At 33.0% G+C, this 20,577-nt stretch overlaps 1 protein-coding gene across 2 annotated transcripts in view; it reads right to left on the bottom strand.

Moving 5' to 3' along the window:
- Positions 1–7,541, bottom strand: part of LOC149551667 (uncharacterized) — a 43,699-nt gene extending 36,158 nt beyond the window's left edge. Inside the window, exons 1-3 of one of the 2 annotated variants that reach the window (XR_016353323.1) lie at positions 7,094–7,541; positions 5,345–5,626; positions 5,135–5,225 (exon numbers count right to left, since the gene is read on the bottom strand). Coding sequence is in view for 1 of the 2 variants with exons in the window: in XM_089789722.1 (XP_089645848.1) it covers positions 5,345–5,626; positions 7,094–7,464 (653 nt within the window). In the remaining variant the exon portion in view is untranslated. The remainder of the gene's footprint in view (positions 1–5,134; positions 5,226–5,344; positions 5,627–7,093) is intronic. The other variant, XM_089789722.1, reaches the window with a different exon arrangement.
- Between the last annotated feature and the right edge of the window lie 13,036 nt (positions 7,542–20,577).

The following is a 20,577-nucleotide window of genomic DNA, read 5'->3' as shown; positions in this document are numbered from 1 at the left end:
GAAATGGCAATTCACTTAGTCTCTCTAATATTTCCTACTAGGAGGTAGTCAATTCCTAATGATTAACACACATTAGTAGCACTTAAATCAAATCAAATTAAGAAGCAATAAATGACTCTTAATATATTTGATATTTAACATACTCAAGCCCCATTTCCTCACTTCTCTCCTAATTATCAACCCTAAGGAGCATGGGGGAGTTACTTGTCACAAGGTGTTTGGAAACCATCTACAACCATACTCCCTCAAGGTTTCATGACTCATGTTCATACCCATCTCGAGACATCTCCCTCAAAGCTTAAGAGATACATGTTCAAACTATTACAAGTTTGGTTATCGTTGTGCCAAACGATTGACCTGTTAATGTCGAATACAACCACTAGACTTATAGAATTCATAGGAGGCAATTAAACCATGTTGCAAATCTTGCAAGGGACATTGGCGCATTGCCTACAATTCCCCCCAGTGTCACATGTTGCAATCCCGCCTCATTTACGAAGGAGATTTCAATCTATGACCAAGCTCTGATACCACTTGTTACAAGTGTGGTTGTTGTTGCACCAAAAGATCGACCTATCAATGCCCGATACAACCATTAAACTTATAGAATCCATAGGAGATTGTTAAACCAAAATGTTAGTCCCGCAAGGGACATTGACACACTGCTAATACTTATCCCAACTTGGGACTTACTCGTCTTATGAGGAATTACTATCTGAATTGTTACAAGTGTGGTTGTCATTGCACCAAACGATTTACCTATTAATGCCCAATACAACCACTAGACTTATAGAATCCATCAAACAAGAACATTACATTTAAGGCCATGGATATGTGTCCTGCAATCACCATCTTATCCCTCTTATTAGACTTAAAAAATAAATCTTCTAAATCACAATCATTTATGGCAAGTTATAAAAGTTTAATGGCATTGACATTGTAATCTTTGGTATAAATGGTTCAATACCCATAATCCACAAGGGTGAGAATAAGTCAAAAGATTTACCTATAAATCTATTCACCAACTATCTAGCACAATCACTAAGACATAGAGAGAGTGGAAAAAGTGCAGGCATTTTAACCACCAACCACATCGCACAACAGACCCTCTTACACATTGATCATGCCAATACGACTCTACCCTCCTTGGACAACATTAGAATGAGATACCTAGTAACCAAAATAATTTGAAGATGCCTCGATCGAGGTCTTAGGAAACGATTGCAATGCATTTGCAGCATGGTTATAATTAGTATGAGGGCACCTACACCACATTACATATACTGGTGTAGTACAATTGCAACTCAAATAAAGCTTGAGGCTATAATGCATTTATAAAGTTGTAGAGGTACAAAACACCCACAGTATCAACTTCAAGGTAAACACAGAAAGCAATGGTTTAGCAAGAAGAGAAATATTCCCCTTTTCGTACATTCATGTATGTTCAATTTTAATGCTCCATCTGTGGTTCTTATTTTTGTTGATCTAAAACAAGAAAGTAACTAGAGTGGACCCAAAAAATCTAAATTTATTGGCAAATGTTGGTAAATCCAAATGAGTTTTAATACCATTATGAGATGGCCTAGATCCTTTTCTATGGAAGATGGGAGAAAATTTGTCTTCAGTTAAGCTTTACTATATTTCTACTATCAAATCATGATTCAAATTAAAAATAAAGGAGAATTTCAAAGTAGTGCAGCAGAAGGTGGTTACAAATAGATCTCCACAATCATTCAATCTTTGCTTCAATTTTTGGGAGGGGACAATTGTTATGTCTCCCATTTGGCACTCTACTTGTGATATTCCCATCCTTTTCACATCAATTTTGTGAAGTCTCTGATAGAGCTAAAATCACAAAAAGGACAAACAATTCCAATATGATGATTCTTAAAGAAGTTTGTGATAAGCAACAGTATACGATGAGTAATAATGATTAAGGATAAAAATCGATTGCGAAGAATCAAAACGATGAGAGTGTCATCTCTATCACCGAAGCTCATAAGCCTTGGTCAACAATGCCAAGGGACTAAGAGTTGACTCAATGGTAAAAAGCCTACGTCTCTAAGTAATGTGTAGTGTGGAAACAAGCATTAAATCAAATAAAATCTATCCTTATCATTGATAATCATGATTACTTAATCATTAATCACCAAAGATAGGCTCTATCACTAAAACATCAACTATCAAACAACAACCTTCATCACTATAATATATCAAACATATTGTTGATACTACATTAAGGAAGGGTGAGCCATAGTATGAAAAATTAATAATGGATATTATTAATACAGAATGACACTGCAGAATAAGATATTACTCTTCAGCAATATGAAGTCTAAAATTATTGAGTGAAGGATGAAATAGTATATATATGCTATTAGAGATAAAGCTTCAATAATTGGGTTTATACAAAAGGGTGACTTAAAGAGATAACCATCAAGGATTGCACATCATAGTATGAAGAAAATAGTCCAATGGATATATTTGCCTTAACACGAAAGTAGAAAATCAACAATAGTTATTATGTCAAAAATTGAATATGATACAAACCAATATTTGATTAGGAGACAACAAATGGCCACATCAAAATCAAGGATAGTCCATTACGAAAAGATTTACTATCAACTCATTAATAAACTTTAGCGTAACACGAGGATGTGTCCCCCCACCAAAACTGGGCCGCACCCGAGACGGGGGGATGGCGTCTCAACGTCTCAAGCAGCGCCACCTCCACCAGAGACAATGAGACATCTACGTGTCCCTTGTGGGTGCGAGGGGATGCGTAGGGGGACATCAGGACATCTCCCATAGTAACAAGATGGGGGACATTAAAAAAAATTTAAAATAAGGTATTATTTTAATATTTTTTTGGTTCTATTTTTGTTATAATGGGGTGGGGCCCATTCCTTCCTCCTCCTTTGTTTAAAAGTCTTATATTCTTCATTTTTATTCATATTTGTAATTCTATACCTGAAGACTGATATATATTATAAATTTAAAATTGTATAATTTGACACTCTTTCATTTGCTAATGTTCAATGTTCATTGTTTGTCATTTAATCATGAATCATGATGTTCCAGTTCAAAACTTCAATGCAATGTTCAATGTTGAAGTTTTTTATATCTTTATATCTTATATTGTATAATTGTAGTATATCTTTTCATAACTAGCATTTTAAGTACCATATGTATAGTTTATTCACCCCTACTCCCCCTGCCACCCCTCGCTGCCATCCCCAAATCAAGGCCCCTTTGTCCCCCCATCTCGGAAACTTGTCCACCCGTCCCGCAAGGTAGCATAACTATGATAAACTATGACATAAAATATTGGATGAACAATAATCCTCAATCAACCAAGATGTTCATAGACCTTGGAAGATAGTAATTCAAAACGTTTAAAGAAGCCATCATGAGTATCGATAACAATTAATAAAAAAGATTAATGTTAAGATAACAAGTTGTGGGTTGGTGAAATGGTGATTAAATATCCTTTGTTAATTGTGTTATATCCTATAGACACATGTTAGACAACAATTCTAAATAAGAGTGCCAAACTAATCTGGGTTACGCAGCAATTAGTAATGAAGAGGTGCAATTAGCACTAAGGAAAGCCAAATACTAAGGAGACATGCCGTTTGGCATCACGCCTCATCATTCTTAACATGAGATATAAGAAGATAATTATCACCACCCAATCGAGAAGGGGAGAATCATGGATTATTATATTTGGTACTCATCCCGAGGAAGGGATCAAAAGGGAAATGTATCGTATTTAATTACAAGCAAGCATCATATAACAGGAAGTTGGTATGTTGTAACTTATCTATGAATCAATATTGATTTACATAATATTATATTTGAATGCTATTGCAAATATGGGGCTAATATAAAGTCTAGTATATATGTTGTAACATTAATATCAATTTATATAATGAAATTAGAATCTCTCTCTCTCTCTCTCTCTCTCTCTCTCTCTCTCTCTCTCTCTATATATATATATATATATATATATAAAACTTCTAGTCAATACTTGAATCACCTGCTATTGTCCCTTAAGAGGATAGGTTGGTTTTGTTAGGGAGAAGCAAAGTAATTCCCAACATGATGGGTGAGGACAAGTATTTTTGAACCCTTCAAGGAAAATTCTTGTGATACGTTCATTAAACCTTGAAGGAGCCTGCTTGTAAATGGTGTCCAAGTACCCTATGACAAGTTATTGCCAATCGTCTTTAGGGTTGGTGATCAAGAGAGAAGTAAGGAATTGGGGCTTAAGCATGTTAACTATCATATATATTATGAGTCATTTATTGATTCTTAATTTGATATAATTTAAATGCATATGATGTATGTTAATCATTGGGAGTTGGCAACCTCCTTGTAGGGAACATTATAGAGACTAGGTAATTGCCATCATAGTTGAAAAACTCACTAAGGCTTGAGAAAAAAATCTAGAAAAACTCATCCAGCTTTTGGCAAAAAACTTGGGAACTTAAACATTTGTTTGAATTTGATTAGAAATACATATTTCTTGCAAAATTCAATGAGAAGATGCATCCAACAAAACAATAAATGAGAACACAAAAGAAACAAGCTTAGTCTAGTTATTGTTAAACACAAAGTGGGTACAAATTTGCATCACGAGGAATGTTGATCGCTAGAAGCAAAGTAGTAAATAATGTATCTAAAACTAAAAGTAAATACATCATTACAATTACATCTTCCTCTTCCCAACTCTAGTAAAAACTAAGGGAGAGCTAGAACTAAAGATTCGTCTTCCTCTATAATGTAGTTATACCTCTACCTTCTCCTAGCACTAGCAATGGCTATTCATTCAACTCAATGTCATCCAATGTGAAACCACACCCACCCCCTCCTCCTAGTTTGCTTCTCCAAATTATTGATGTCATCCTCTTCAAAAACAACCTCAAATCTACTTCAAATCAATGGAAATCCATTTGCAAGTGTTTGTCAGACTATTTTCCCCCTCTCAACAAAATACAAGTGAAGAAATGAGATCAATTTGAGTCTTTTTTCTGCCTTTAAGTGTTGTTATAAAATTACAACCAAGTTATGGGCAAAAACTCGGCAAGTACTCAACAAATTTTTGGTGCCAGCAAGAGTCATAAAAACTTACCAGGCCAGAAAACTCAGAGAGTTTTTGCATCTCGGTGAATACTCTACCAGTAGTACATCTATGATTGCCATTTCCAAGCTCAATTCCAAACCTAGTTGGAATTTTTAGGGTAAATCAAGTAAAGACCAAATAGAGGACATCACATAGAATCTAATTCTCCATAGCATATAATATAAAATTGATTTACTATATTTATAGTGACAAAAATACCTTTTACACACAGCCATTCCCAGTGGAGGGCAGCTCGAGGAAGCCTTCTTGACACTCCTAGAGTCCGATCTTTGCTGCATGCTCTGAACCCGAGTATTCTGCAAATTGGCATCCTCATTATCAACTGGAAACTGAAAAGGAGTCTTGAGGTTTTCCCTGCAGATATCATTGCCACTCAAGGATATTTCATTCTGATCATGGCCACTACTTTCTGGTGTAAGGGAATCTTCAAAATTCTTTGACGGGTTTTTGGCTTCAGAGGATCCACCAGTTTTATGCTGGCTATTTACAACAGGCAACCAAACTCTCAATTTCAGACAACCGCTATCATCCACACTAATTAGATATACTAGTTTAAATGTCTTAAATATATCTATCTAAAAGATGCAAAGAGATGTATCATAACATTTGATATTTTTCACTTTCAGATATATATATATATATATATATATATATATATCTTTAAAACCAATTTCAACAGATTATTTATTCCATATCTTCATATCATAAGTACATATGAAATATCAGTATGCCCAATTTTTATTGAAAAAAAATTATTTTACTAGTTATATCAAAACCTCTGCGGTTATGCATGTTCAACCTTAAATCAGATAGGACATTTGCCCTTCTTTAAAGCAGCAAACTTTGTTCAGAAACACATACATGCTGGATAAAAGGCTAAAAAGGTAAGACAACAAACTTTTGATCTGGTTTGGCTCAAAAACCCCTCAAATATTGTGTAAACAATGTTGCAGCTGTTGTATGCCTCCATTGTCCACATTTTTCATATCTCGATGATAAATTTTATCGAATTTTTCAGGTTTCTCCATCGTGATCTAGCTATTCAAAAATGTCTATGCAACTACAGTTTGAAAGTTCTCTCTGCAGTTTATCATTCACAATTATTAGACTTTGTGCTTGCTTTATGACTTGTTCCAGTGAATTCAAGTTTTTAATCCACTGAACAAATTACTTGCAGCGGCATAATTTTTCACAAGCCCATAACATACGTTTCTTCAAGTATCTCACCTTGTGTGGCCCTTTGAAAGCGTGAAATGTTTTAGCTTGAGTCTTACATCTACTTCGACATATATATCTTTTTCTGTACGTTTGTACCGTTAATAAGAAAATTATAGCGTTTTTATTGCAAGAAAACTATAGCATTACTAATTGGAACGTCAACAAGTCTGAGCAGGGGTAAATGAATGAGATAGTGACAAAATTCTTAGCTAACGTAGTCACCTGGGTGGGAGGGTGTCTTCCGGATTGTTATCAATGACAAAATAACGAGAAGATACTTGTTATTCAAAAACCTAGTATCTACACCATAGTATTTGGCGGCCGAGTCTGTAAATTTTAAAAAGGCATATCCAGAATCAAACCAATTCAACAATACCTCATTCAAAACATGTGGGCATATCAATACTTTATAAAAGTTCAACGGCTAATCTTCTTACGTGAACAAAAGAAGGGTCGCAAAGAAAGAACCTACGAATGCACGCAAACGATCAAGATAGATCAAGGCCATCGCAGGCAAGGGTAAATTTTGATGTTTGAAAACCATTTGTAACACAATCTCGAAGCTTGTTGAGAATGAATGTTGCAAATTGTTTTTTAACTAAAAGACAAGGCTCCCAAAACAGAGGCCCTAGGGCAAGAAATGAGTATCCAAAACTTCATATTAAAGTCCTAAACTGCACAAAATGTAAAAGATCAAAAATACTTTATTCGTTTCAGCCAACTGAATACCTTTTAACGGAGCCCCTTCCCAGCGGAGGGCAACTGGAGGTCACCTTCAAATTTGTTCGTTCTTTTTCCCGGCATTTTCTGTAAACCCTAGTACTCTGACCACCATCATCAGCACACTGAGGAGTCTGGTGATTTCTTGTAGCAGGTAAAACAGGGGTTGGAATACCAAAGTTACTCTTAACTCTAAGTCGGCCTTCATTTTGATTTTGGGGGTCAATCAATAAATTATTTTGATGCGGGGATTGGACGTCAAGATTTTGTTTTCTAGTAGATGACGAAACGTAGGAGCAGCAAGATCTTCGAGGCCTGGAAATGTGCGGAGTTTTTGCAGAGTCTGCAAATGAGGTTTTTATTCTTTTCTTGGAAGCCATTGTTATCGTTGTCCGTGTCGAAAATCATAATTCAAACACCCCTCGTATGAGCGGCAAATTTGTGAGCTGATGTTAACGAAATTTACGCGGGCGTTAGGCAGTTGATGACTGTTAAAGCTGAATTTTGAAATATTAAAATAAATTTTGAAAGAGTAGGTGTTGTATCTAGGAGTACTTCAAGATTATTAGGTGGTTTGAAATGAAATCTTGTGAGAAGAAATTAGTTCTATGGAGGATTGTTGATGGTAACATATTTTTTTTAATATATAATCTATAAGGAAAAGATCTAGTAGTCATTCAGGTTAATTTCACATATGTAGAACTCTTAAACCATAAGCTAGATTTTGTCGATTTTTTGGGTGTACCTTTGTAGATGAGTGAAGAGCTTAAAGCTAAGGTTTTGGCTTTTGTATATTCATGGATCTCTCTCCAGGGATCGTGGAGCACAAAGTGTCATTTGAAAATGCTTATCCAATAATCACTATGTTCATGCACTTATACTCACTCACTCAAAAAACACCAGTACTTGTGGTTAAATATCCCAGTAGTCTTTAAGAAATGTCCTAATAGTGGTGCACAAATTGGTCAATCACCAATTAAAAACGCTTAAAATGATCAATTATTAATACATGTGTTTTTATTTTGGGGGTTCTTTTTAGAGCAGTAATTGGAGGGTATCTATGACAAAACTACCATAGTTATTAGTCCACCTATTGGTTATTGGGTCTCTTCCCATATAAGATACATCTAAATTTATCTATAAGTTTTATTATTAAAGATTACTATATATATATATATATATATATATATATAACTTTTATCTATTTATTTATTTTTGGGCGGTGAGGGGTAAAAGTATCCCAACATTGCACAAAGAACTACATCAATAATAGCCACCCCCACTAAACATCACTAGCAACAACACCCAATTAATCAACTATAATAACAAGAGTATTACTCAAGTTGGACAAAATCCTCATTTACACGATCCAATGTTATATCTTGCTCCCGATAAAAAATAAATCCACAATTCAATATTGTTCAAGGAATGTGTCATCCAGCGAATGGCTATACTCCAAAAAAATTTAGCAAAACTCATATTTACTCTCTAGCCATAAGGTTCAATTTGATTTATATTATTATTAAGGTTTAGTTTGATTTAAGGTTGGTATTAGAGTTCAATTTAGTTTACCATTAAGTCAAAATTAGATATAGAACTAAGAGATAAAGTTGAGATTTTATTTAAAATAACATTAATAATATTATAATATAAATATGATAAAAATATAGTGTAAATAATACTAAAAAATTGTAAATAATTATATTTAAAATATTAAAGAAAATGGAGTTTGTATGCTTCATATTTCTAAAAAAATGAGCATGAACCATATCTTTGAGAATGTTTGTTATGCAAAGGGAGCCTTCTGTGTGGACCAGGGTAGACCATCCATAGCCTCACATCCTATCTATTTCTTCTTAGTTGTATGGTTATTGCTTCTTAGTTGTATGGTTATTGCATCTTGCTTCTATCTATTTCTTATTATGTCGAGGGTGGGGATTCATGCCAATGCATGGGTGTGTTGATTTGTCAAGGTTTTGGGCCAATTTCTATTCCTTGTACCATTTTTGGGTGCTTGATACAAAGTCTTTGTTGTTGGGTGTATAGCTTCTTTTCTCAAGCCCAATTTTGTTGTGGGTGGTTTTGATGGGAGATCTTGGTGGCTTTTCAAAAGTAGTCATCAATGAGAGTATAGGAAGATATTTTCTTCTCCATACATGCATGCATAGGTTGTGAGTCACTTGAAGAAGTTATTAAATTGTGAGGTATCTTCTTGACATGGTATGACAAAACTCAGGAAAATGTACAATTATTTTGAGAGGAGTCTAGAACATCCAATCTTAGTGATTAAATTGGATTTATTAGTGAGGATATGAGTTATCTTTGTGACCATGCTTTGATTGGCAAATACATGGGGTTTCAGGCCTTTCTACAATTTCTTATTTCCTAGGTATAGAGAACTTGAAACCTCAAAGAAGATATAGAGAAAATGTCAACGACCAACAATACTTCTTTGGTTCTTTTCTTCAATACGGTAGATATAAATGGGGCTTTTGAAGGGGGGCTTTTTTTTTACAACCATGTGGAGCTTTTCATCAAATCTTAGCATGTGGGCTTTAATTTTGGAGAAGAGCTTCCTTTATAGGTTTCCATGTGGGTTTGCCTCATGAAACTCTCTTTTGAGTTCAGGTAACTAAACATATTGCACTTGATTGGTCTTTGTTGGGAAAGTTAGGTGTCCCTTCAAAACAAATGTTGGATTAAAAGGAATTTCATGTAATTGAATTTGCACCATGTTGAAATTGATTTAATTAACGCTTTTTTGAATTCTTTGGAATTTTTTCTTGGGCTCTCATCCTGGAATGAACAACTTAACTATGAATTCACACCCGTCCAATATTGTATATTTTATGAACATAATCATCTATAAAGGAATTTCTTATGGATTCACTCGTATTCCTACCTTAATTGTTGCCCCTGGTTATCTTGTTTTAAGGTGGATACAAAAAAATCGTGTTGTCATAGGGGATAAAAATTATGTGAAAAATTATAATGGAACGGTCTCATGATAAGGGGAGGTCAAAAATGAATAGGAGATCGACAGAGTGGTGAAGTCTGAAATCATTTTGATGCCTTGAAAGCTGTCAAGATAAGAGGGGATTCATGTTGATTTTCTTTCTAGTGTTGATTCCTTGGAGGTAGTTCATTTAGAGCTAAAGGAAAATGACAACCTTATTATGTATTGTATGGGTTTATGAGTTGCTTAGATGGACACAAATTAATATCCATTAGGCCTTTCTGACTCAATTTCAAATGAAGCTATACTTGTAGATGGTGGTTTAGTTGTGGGTACCTCTACTCCCAATGTAGAGAAGTAATTATGAAATTTGATAAGGGTAGGGGGTCTCTCTTGCTTTAGGCTTAGAAAAAAGGTCTCTTAAAATAGTGATCTAGTAAAGGTCCCTAAAGTGGGTCGCAGTAAGGATCAAGACAATAAAATTGGTTGGTAAGACTTTGGTGGAATTGGTCAATACAAATTATTAAACTCGTATTCTTCTCAATCCCAAAGATGATAATGGTCTTATGTAATGTAAGGGATCTTAATAGTATCTTGAGAGAAGAGGTTATTCAAAAATTGAGTGGTTACTACACCCTTGATATAGTTTTTGTTCAATAAAGTAAGTTGTCAGTTAATGGTGCACCTAATAAAACATCAAAAATTTGTTCTTGAGTTCATTATTAGTACATTGGAGCTTGAGAAATATTTTGAGGTATGGTGTGCCTCTAGGACCTACATAAGCTTGTCCCTATAGGTTTGTTGTCTCTATGGTTGCTTCAAGTCTTGATTATAGTGGGAGTATATTCTTTTCTAATTTTTGTGCTCCTATTGATCTTCTTGGAAATTCCATTCTTCATAATCATATTATGTGTGTTTGTTTTCTTGTCCCTTATCTCCCTTAGATCCTTATAGGGGATTTTAATGTAGGCTCTACTTTGGTTGAGAAAATGGGATGCTTTATTGAGGTTGAACCTTCTTCAAAACATGTTCAAGTGGCAATGTTGAGTTCATGTGGTTGGTAGATATAAAGCCCAACAATGGTATGTTTACTTGGAATAATAGAAGATACAAAGAGGAGCCTATAACAAAAAGGATGGATAGATTTATGGTTTATTATTATTGTATGGGTGATGTTTGCTTTACTAGCTCTAAGATTTAAGATTGAAAGTGTTTTTTAACCATTCGTCAATTAAGTTGACAACTTCTTCCTTCAAAGTCTCACCCTCTTTCAAATTCCAACTCCTTCAACTCTAGGAGCCATCTCTTCGTGACATTATGTTGGTTTCATGAACAAAGATACCCATGTTTGGGATTACAATGAATTCATCCATAAAAATAATTATGAAGTGTCAAGTATATGATTAAAAGGTAGAACAAGTAATGTTTTGGCAATCTCTCCTCGACTAAGATGAAAGCACAATTTTAGATTGATGTTATTATTAGCCTAATCCAGGACCAGGGTTTATCCAAGGAATTATTTAGGAATAAATTTGTAGCTACGAAGGAGTTGGAGGAATGGGAGTTATGTAAGGATATATATTGGAAGCCAAAAAGTTTAATTGGTTGACTTCACTAAAGTGATAGGAACACTTAGATTTTTCATAGCTACGTCAAATATCAAAGACATGGGAATTTAATCACTTATGCCTATAGAGGGAATTCAACTTTTGTCTTTTAGGTAGTTTTCAAAGGAGGCCTATGAATTCTTTACAACCCTTCTTATTAAGGATTATCCCCTTACTATAGTGGAAGAGAGTTTGGTTCTTAAACATATTCCTTTTATTGTTTATAATGAGATGAATGAAGATCTCAACAAACCCATCTTTTTATTTGAGTTGGAAGAGGTTTTATTTCACATGAAGGAAAAGCTCTAGGTCTTGATGGCTCGCCTGTAGAGTTTTATCAAGTGTTTTGGAAATGACAAGATGGATCTCTTGGAGGTTGTGGAACAGTCTTGTAGAAAAAAGAGATGGATGCCAAAAAGAAGTTAAGCCCACATTTTGGCCAAAAAGTGGAATTGTTTTTCTTATTTTTCAAATGCATTGTATTTGACTTTAATATTAGAAGGACTTAGAGATTGAATCTTAAAAAATATAGTACAAGAATTTGTAGTGCTAAAATAAAAAACATGTAATTTATTTTAACACAAAGATGATGCAATTTCATTTTCAATGGGCATTACTAAGAATCATATTTCAAAAGTCAAATTTTCATGACCATACTTTGCCCATGTACGACAAGCATAATTTGATCTAAATAAATCTATTCTCGAAATCATTTTTGGAAATGGTATGTGACACTGTCAAGTTTGATGATTTTTTTTCTTAAAGTAGTTTTTATTTATTTTTTATTAGGCATAATTATTGTTTTTTAAATATCTCATGTGTGACAATTATATTTTGACCTAGAGTAATATGATGTGAGGGAATGCTTTGAAGGCAAGGACGAAGCAAGATGCTATGGTTTGGTTCCTTTTATAAGGTGGTGGGGGGGTGGGAGGGTTGGCAATTAGCATGATAGAGGCTAAAGGCAGGACTGGCATTATAGCCTTACATGAAATAGCTTATTGTTTTGATCCCTAAGTTCAGGCTCGATAGGCAACTTTTTGGTGCCAAATAAGGATGACCTTTGGTCCCTTGCAGTATGAAATCAAAGATATGGCGAGAGTTTAGTAGGAACATCTGGTAGTATTAGCAGGGGATAGGTGTTTTTTATGATTGCAAATTTCATGAGCGAGCAGAATGAAGACAAAAGAATGCAGTCTCAGTGGTGTTTGGATAGTTTGGGGTGGTTTCTCATTTATGTAATCTGTGTGTGTGTGTGTGTGTGTGTGTGTGTGTGTGTGTGTGTGTGTGTGTGTGTGTGTGTGTGTGTGTGTGTGTGTGTGTGTGTGCGCGTGCGTGCGTGCGTGCGTGTGCGTGTGTGTGTGTGTGTGTAATGGTTAAAGCTTAATGGCTTTTGGGGGGATCCAGTTGATGGATAATTTTATGTAATCTAGGAACATATGTAATGAGAAGGAAGTCATAAAGTTATGATGTATATGATTTTAAGGTGGATGTACCCTCTTTTCATTTATTAATAAAATGTATATTACTAGTCAAAAATAGAAATTATTAAAAAGCAAAATTGTCTACCATCTCTAGTTTTTGTACGTGGTTCAATAGGACTTGATTGAAAATAGAAAAATATATTCAAATTAAAAATAAATTACATATTTGGAATCCACATAGTTTGATCTGTAATAGGTTTTTTTTGTCTCTGAATATTGTACACAAAATGCATTCCACTTTTTTGCCAAAGTGTGTATTGTATCTATAGATTGAGATGGTCTCCAAGGTTAAAGTCAAACCAGATCCAAAGCTAGGGGATCATTTAACCATGCGTTGTCCAAAAAGCTAAACTTGAAGCAATTTAGGGGTAAATTTTCAAAATTTAAGGAAGGAACATGGCCTCGCTTAATAAATGTGACCCCATGTTCCTTTTTGGTTATTTTGGGAATTTTAAAATAAGAAAATGGGATTGCATTGAGAAACATGACAATGTTTCCCAAATAGAATGGGACCTCCTTTTTAAATTGGGCGATATTTTGTAAAAGGAACAAGGCATCATTTTACAAATGATAGCAATTTCCCTTTTTAGCGTTTTTTAACTACAACAACATTTATACCTTCTAGTATGGCTAAAAATGACAAATTCTATATATTATTTACACTTTGTTGTACCTTTTATGCAATATTCTATTCACTATTAGAAGGAATCAACAATTAAGAGTATCTTGGAGCATTTTGGAAGGACACAACCATTAAATACATTGTCATTGTTCATTTCAACTGTTAATCATGGGATCTAAATGTCTAAAGAGGAATGATATAACCCTTATAGAAATCCAAGTAGAGAAAGAAAAATAAGCCAAACAGAAAAGAGATAAAAGAATGAGGATACATCAAATGAATAATAATCAATCATTTGGATCCATAACAATTAAGATACAAATATTATAGATATCATAGAGAATCAATGGATATATAAGATGCAAATGTCAAAGAGGTGAATGCAGAAGACAATGCAATTGTCGATATTAATGCAAGTATGTCATCAAATCCACCTCTTAATGATGTAGAAAATGTGACAATAAACACAATTATAGGCACATCTTCAAATCCACTTTTGAATGATACAAAAACTATGATTGTAGGTTATATCCTTTATGGAGGTTTATTACAAGCATGTACTAGTGTTAAAATTGATTGAATTCTTGACATAGTTATTTAAAGAGATCATAAAAATGGAAATCTCCCTCATGTTGTTGAATATTAAAATCCTTTTTTTGGTGCAAATGAAAATCCTTTTGAAGAAGTTGTAATTGAACATTATAATGGTGTAGTTAATGAAAAGTGCTTTTTCTAAAATTGAAAGTAAAGCTTGGACGGTCTTCTTAGTAAGATATCTTTGGAGAGGGATAAGAAAGTATGCCAAAAAAATATGTGACTTTTTAATTATTAATTTTTTTTAGCAATTTTAATTAACTTGTGATTCAATTGATGGGAATATGGAAAATGAGAAAAGTAATAAACAATTAGGCAATTATGTGAAACAAAATAAAAAAATATGCATTGATTTTATGGAGGGGAAACTCAAGTTTGTAATGGCAATGGACTCATCTACCAAAAAATTGTAGTATGTCGAGTGTGTGATTAAAAGTTAGAATATGTGGTGTTTTGGAAATGTCTCCTCAGGAAGAGGAAAGCTCAATTTTAGGTGGATGTTATCATTGTTCAAATATAGGATCCAAGGAGATTTTTAGGAAGAAATATATTTATAGAGGAGTTGGGAAAATGTGAGTGGCATGAGGATATATGTTTGAAGAAAAATTATTTAATTGATTGGCTTTAAGAAAGTGATAGGAATACTCGTACTTTTCATAACTACATCAAAGATCAAATACATTGGAGTTTAATCACTTATGAGTGTAGATGGAATTAAACTTTTTTCTTGTAAGGATTTTTCAAAGGAGGTATCCAAATTATTTGCATACCTTCTTATTAAGGATTGTCCCCTGCTAGTGTGGAAGAGAGTTTGGTCCTTGATTATATTGCCTACATTGTTTGTAATGAGATGAATGAAGATCTCAACAATCTCAATTTTTATATTTGAGTTAGAAGAGGTTGTACTTCATAGGTAGGAAATAAGTTCCAGGTCTTGATGGCTTTCCTATAGAGTTTTATCAGGAGTTTTTGGAAATAACTAAGATGGATCTCTTGGAGGTTGTATAGGAGTATCATAAAAATAAACAAATCGATGTCAACAAGAAGTTGAGTCCACTTTTAGGCCAAAAGTGGAACTATTTTTGGTTCAAATTTGTCCTCTTCGACCTAAATATTTTAAGTACTTAGAGATTGAAATATTAGAAAAATTTATTAATGAAAATTGTAGTACTCAAAGTCTACATTCCAAATATGTAATTGATTTGAATACCCAAATGATAATGAGTGCTAATTTTTCCATTTATTCTTGTGATAGATGGATTCGTGCATGAATCACTACTCGTGATATATGGATCAATAAGTTGACTCAAAAACTAAACAGTTAAATCCTGATAGCAATATCACGACCTCCCGAGAAGCCTCTGTGCTTCACCTCTATAAGCATCACCTAGATCCAATGAGTGCTAAGTGTTCCATTTATTCTCATAAGAGATGGATTCATGTGGGAATCACTAGTCATGATAAATGGGTCAATGATCTTGACTCAAAAAATACACAGTTAAATCCTAATAACAATATCACAATTTGACTTGTTGTGGAAAACTTCTTCTACTTTTCAATTGATGAGCTTAAGGGGCTTTCTAACGAATGCTTCACAAGGAACAACACTTGCTAAAGGTTTTGCAAATGGGGTTGCAAGCAGAGTGAGTTTAACCACGGAGGAAACTTTGTAAAGCACACTCGAGTTGGAGTAGTACTAGGATGGATGACCTCCCAAGAAGCCTTAGTGCTTCACCTCTATGAGCATCACCTATATCCAATGAGTCTTAAGTGTTCCATTTATTCTCATGGGAGATGAATTCATGCATGAATCACTACCCATGTTAAATGGGTCAATGAGTTTGACTAAAAAATACACACTTAAATCTTAATAGCAATACCACAATATTTTATTATTAAAGTTTTTATTGGGCATAAAATAGTTGTTTTTAAAGCCTCTCATCAATAACAAGCAAAATTTGACCTAAACTTATCATTTTTAAATATTTTTTCTTTAAGTGTATATAATTGTTTGTAGTTGCATGTCATATGATGTCAAATAATTTGTTTTATAAAAATATAAGACAAATCGGCATCTCTAGTTTTTGCCCCTATTTAAGTAGAATCATATTAAAAAATAGAAATGTTAATCAAATTTAGAAATAAATTATATATTTGGAATCTACATAATTTTATCTATAATGGATTTTTATTGTCAAAGTATTATACATAAAATGTATTCCATTTTTTGGCCAAAGTATGTATGTCATTTGCAAATTGAGATGACTTCCAAGGTTCAAGTCAAACCAAATCCAAAGTTAGGAGTCAGTTGACAAAGGCTTTAAAAATAAGTGAACGAAGTTGCATTATGAAATGGGTTAATGTCCCTCAAATGGAACACAACCTTGTTTTAAATGGGGCAACATTTTGTAAAAGGAACATAACCTTATTTTATGACCTTTGTAATAAAAACATAACCTTTTTTAAAATTTTACTACAACAAAATTCTAATATCACTGACACTAATGAATTTTATAGATCTTTTATGTTTTTTGTCTTGTTTAAGTAATATTTTATTCACTATTGGAAGGAATCAATGGTTGGGAGCATCTTGGACCATTTTGGGAGGACTCAACTATTGAAGACATTATTATGATTGATTTCAATTGTTGATCATTAGATCTAATGACACCAAAAGAGGAAGAAAAGGATGGTTGTGACCCCCAAGGAAATCCAAGCAAAAAAAGATAAATAGGTCAAACATCAAAGAGATTGAAGAATGAGGATGCACAAATGAATAAGAATGAAGCATTTAGATCCACAACAATTAAAGAGACAAACATTATAAATACCATAGACAATATGATGGATCTATAATATATAAATTTTAAAACGATGAATACAATAGATAATATGATTATAGATAGTGTTGGTAGTGGGCCAATGTCTCTCTTGGGGATTCACAACATGGTCTAAAACAACATTTTGTGTGTTTTATAAGTCTAGTGGTTTTATTGAGCATTAACAGGTCAATCTTTTGGTGCAATTGAAACCACACTTGTAACTAGTGGTATCAGAGCTTAGTCACGGTTTGAATCCACACAAGCCGTGATGAGTAATTTTGGGAGGGGGATTATTGGCACAAGGCCAAAGCCTCTTATAGGGATTCATGACATGGTTTAACATTGTCCTGTGTATTCTATAAGTCTAGTAATATTTTCAAGAATTGGCAGGTTGATATTTTGATGCAACAACCACATTTATAACATATAGCAATACAAGTATTTCTTTGAATCTACCTTTCAATGATGATAACCATGATTCCAAACACAACTTACAAATCACCCTTGAATGATACAAAAAGTACGATTATAGATGATACTATAGATATTTATTAAAAGCATATACTAGTGTTGAAATTGATTTAATTTGTAAGAAATTTCTTCAAAAAAAGAACTAGTGAAGGAAACGTCCATTTTTTTGTCTACAATACAAAATTGATATGAACAAAATTTCCCATCTCTAGAAATTTGTACTTCTTAACAAGATTATCATTCTTGTCTAAGAAGAACCCTTTAAACATGGAAAATCAATTCCAAATGTAACATCACTAAAAAAGGCATAAACCAACAAATGTACCCATACAGTATGACAATTTCCATCTCCAAATACATAATATAACCTAATGAGAGCCATTTACAACCTATTTGATGTCATATTTTAATCAATTTCATCCACTTTCCTACTTACTTCCCTATTCCATTTCCATCCCATTTCATCCCATTTTACTATTTTACATTGCATATGATTTAACATTTGTAAGTAGTATTTAATATTATCTTGGGATTAAAATATGGAAAATACATTAATTTATTTCTTTTACTAATCTTTATTATTGCAACATGTGGATTTGTGGGTATCGATCTTCCTATCACTTAACAAACTTCCTGCCGCCTTTTGGACAAGAATTGATATTACTTACTACTCAATTCAAATAAATGTTGATTGAATATTGTTTCTTATCAACATAGATATACAATTTTTTTACTAATATTTGTTGCCAATATTTTCCAAAACGTGCATATGTGTGGGGAAGACATCATGGTGAGTTACATGCCAACAAATGACATAAATGTGGCCTAACATCAACCTATTTTTCTAGTGCTAGAGATGTATTTGTAAGTCTTATGTGGACCAAATTTTGTTATGCATCTACTATTTCAAACCATGAATCAAAAATTATGGATGAAGGCAAAATTGTTTGTTGGAACGATAACAATAAGTTGGCTATTCTTGGCAAAACCAATTTCTGGTGTATTTTTCTATTAGTTATTATTAGTATGGTCTACATTATCGAAATAGTTGTATAGTTGTTATAGCTGTGTATATATAAGCAACATAATGTAAAATAAAATGTATTATTATTCTCCATTTTTTAGTTGATCAATAAAATATTCAATCTGCTGACAAAACCAACATAGAAAGACATAGTTTCTTCACTTACCTTGCAAACTAGAGAAAGGGCTCGCTCTTGGAATGTTTGGTAGGTTGTTAATATTGTGAATTATTTTAAACTCTATGTTGGTGATTTTCATAATTAAGTTTGTTGTGTTTATTTTATGTATTATTTAGGAATTTGATTTTGTTAATATAGATGTTCATGTTTGTATCTATTTAGTAATGTTCAGGTTGGTTGATTTAGAGTTCAGTTTAGTATTCCTATGATTATTTATGTTATTGTTATCTATTTACATAAATTATTGTTTTTTTATTTTTAAATATAGATTAATGTTTATTTATGTTTTTGATGTTCCTATCACTAGGAAGTGACAATTACTATCGCTGGGAATTTATTTGGTTTTTTCATAGATTTGCTTTCGCGTGTTGTAGTTGCATTCATAATCCCTCATCTCAAAATTATCTTCCCTTGATGGCATACTGCTCGGACACATTTCACAAGCTTGCGCTCTTAGATTGACATGAATAGACTAGCTAAACTTCATTATAAATTGTTAAATATTCCATATTATTTGTCCTAGTGTTGGCCTATCATAACCCAACATAAAAAAACCAAATCCTAAATATCCAAATTGAGATTACACAACAAAATGCATGGGGCACCATTTTAATTTAATTACTAATTTGAATTTATTTTGGTAATTTTATTTTCTACAAGTTTATTTCACATGTCAATTAATCATTTTATTTCTATTTGTAGAACATGTGTATGTTTTTGTTGCATTTGAGCACAATGAAGAGGAAACAAAGTATTGGTTGGATAGATGTGTTGAGACCAAACATGAGTTAATAGAACTAAGAGAATTTGATTATGGATACAATTATCTAATAGACCCTTATTTGGCAGTGGTTGTCGGTATATGGCTACAAAAAATCTACAAGGAAAAATGGGTTTTCTTGCATTTGAAGACTATGAAAAACATAAGAAGATAATACACTACTCATATTTGGTTGTGGAAAAAAATATAAAGCTATAAAAATATTGTGGTGTACCTGCTAATAAAGAGTTGTGGTCAATTTCTAAGGAAGAACATGAGACAATTATAGATGCATCATGTAAAAGAGAAGATGTGGATGGTACAATGGAATAAGTAAATATAGGTAAGTATATATGTGTACTTTTAGAAATTGTGTTAACTTTGTATATAATTTAACATATCCTAATCCTAAATCCCCTCGAGACATCCTAATTTGACATCCTAGAATTGCATCCCCTTAATACATCATAGAATTACATCTTCAAATTACATTTCCTAATCCTACTTCCCCTTGAGACATCCTAACATTAAATTCCCTTAATCCATCATAGAATTACATATCCCAATCCTACATCCTCTTAAGATACCCTAATTTTATATTCTCTTAAGACATCCAAGAATTTCATCCCCTTAAGCCATTGTAGAATTACATCCTTATAATAAATCCACTCAAGACACTCTAATTTTAGATCCCCTCATGCCAATATGATTATAGATCCCCTTAGGATATTTTATTTTTATTTTTCTGAAGGCATCCCCTTAAGTTCACCTAGAATTTTAATGTAGCTAATTTTGAATTGTTGTACAAGTCTCTTAATTTTTGTTGTAGGTCTCTAATGACACCGTTGTGTTGAAGAACTTAATAAATACTCATTTTTAATATGATAAGCATGATGGTCTTACATATTAATTTGTATATGTTTTTAGCTACATACTTTATTTATATGAGTTTTTAATTACTTATTAAAGATCCAT

Source organism: Cupressus sempervirens, chromosome 6 (assembly GCF_028749045.1).
Source record: "Cupressus sempervirens isolate cs-2001-9-10 chromosome 6, ASM2874904v1, whole genome shotgun sequence".
Taxonomy (NCBI): Eukaryota; Viridiplantae; Streptophyta; class Pinopsida; order Cupressales; family Cupressaceae; genus Cupressus; species Cupressus sempervirens.
The sequence above is the reverse complement of the archived record's forward strand: the minus strand, read 5'-3'. Positions and strand labels throughout refer to the sequence as shown.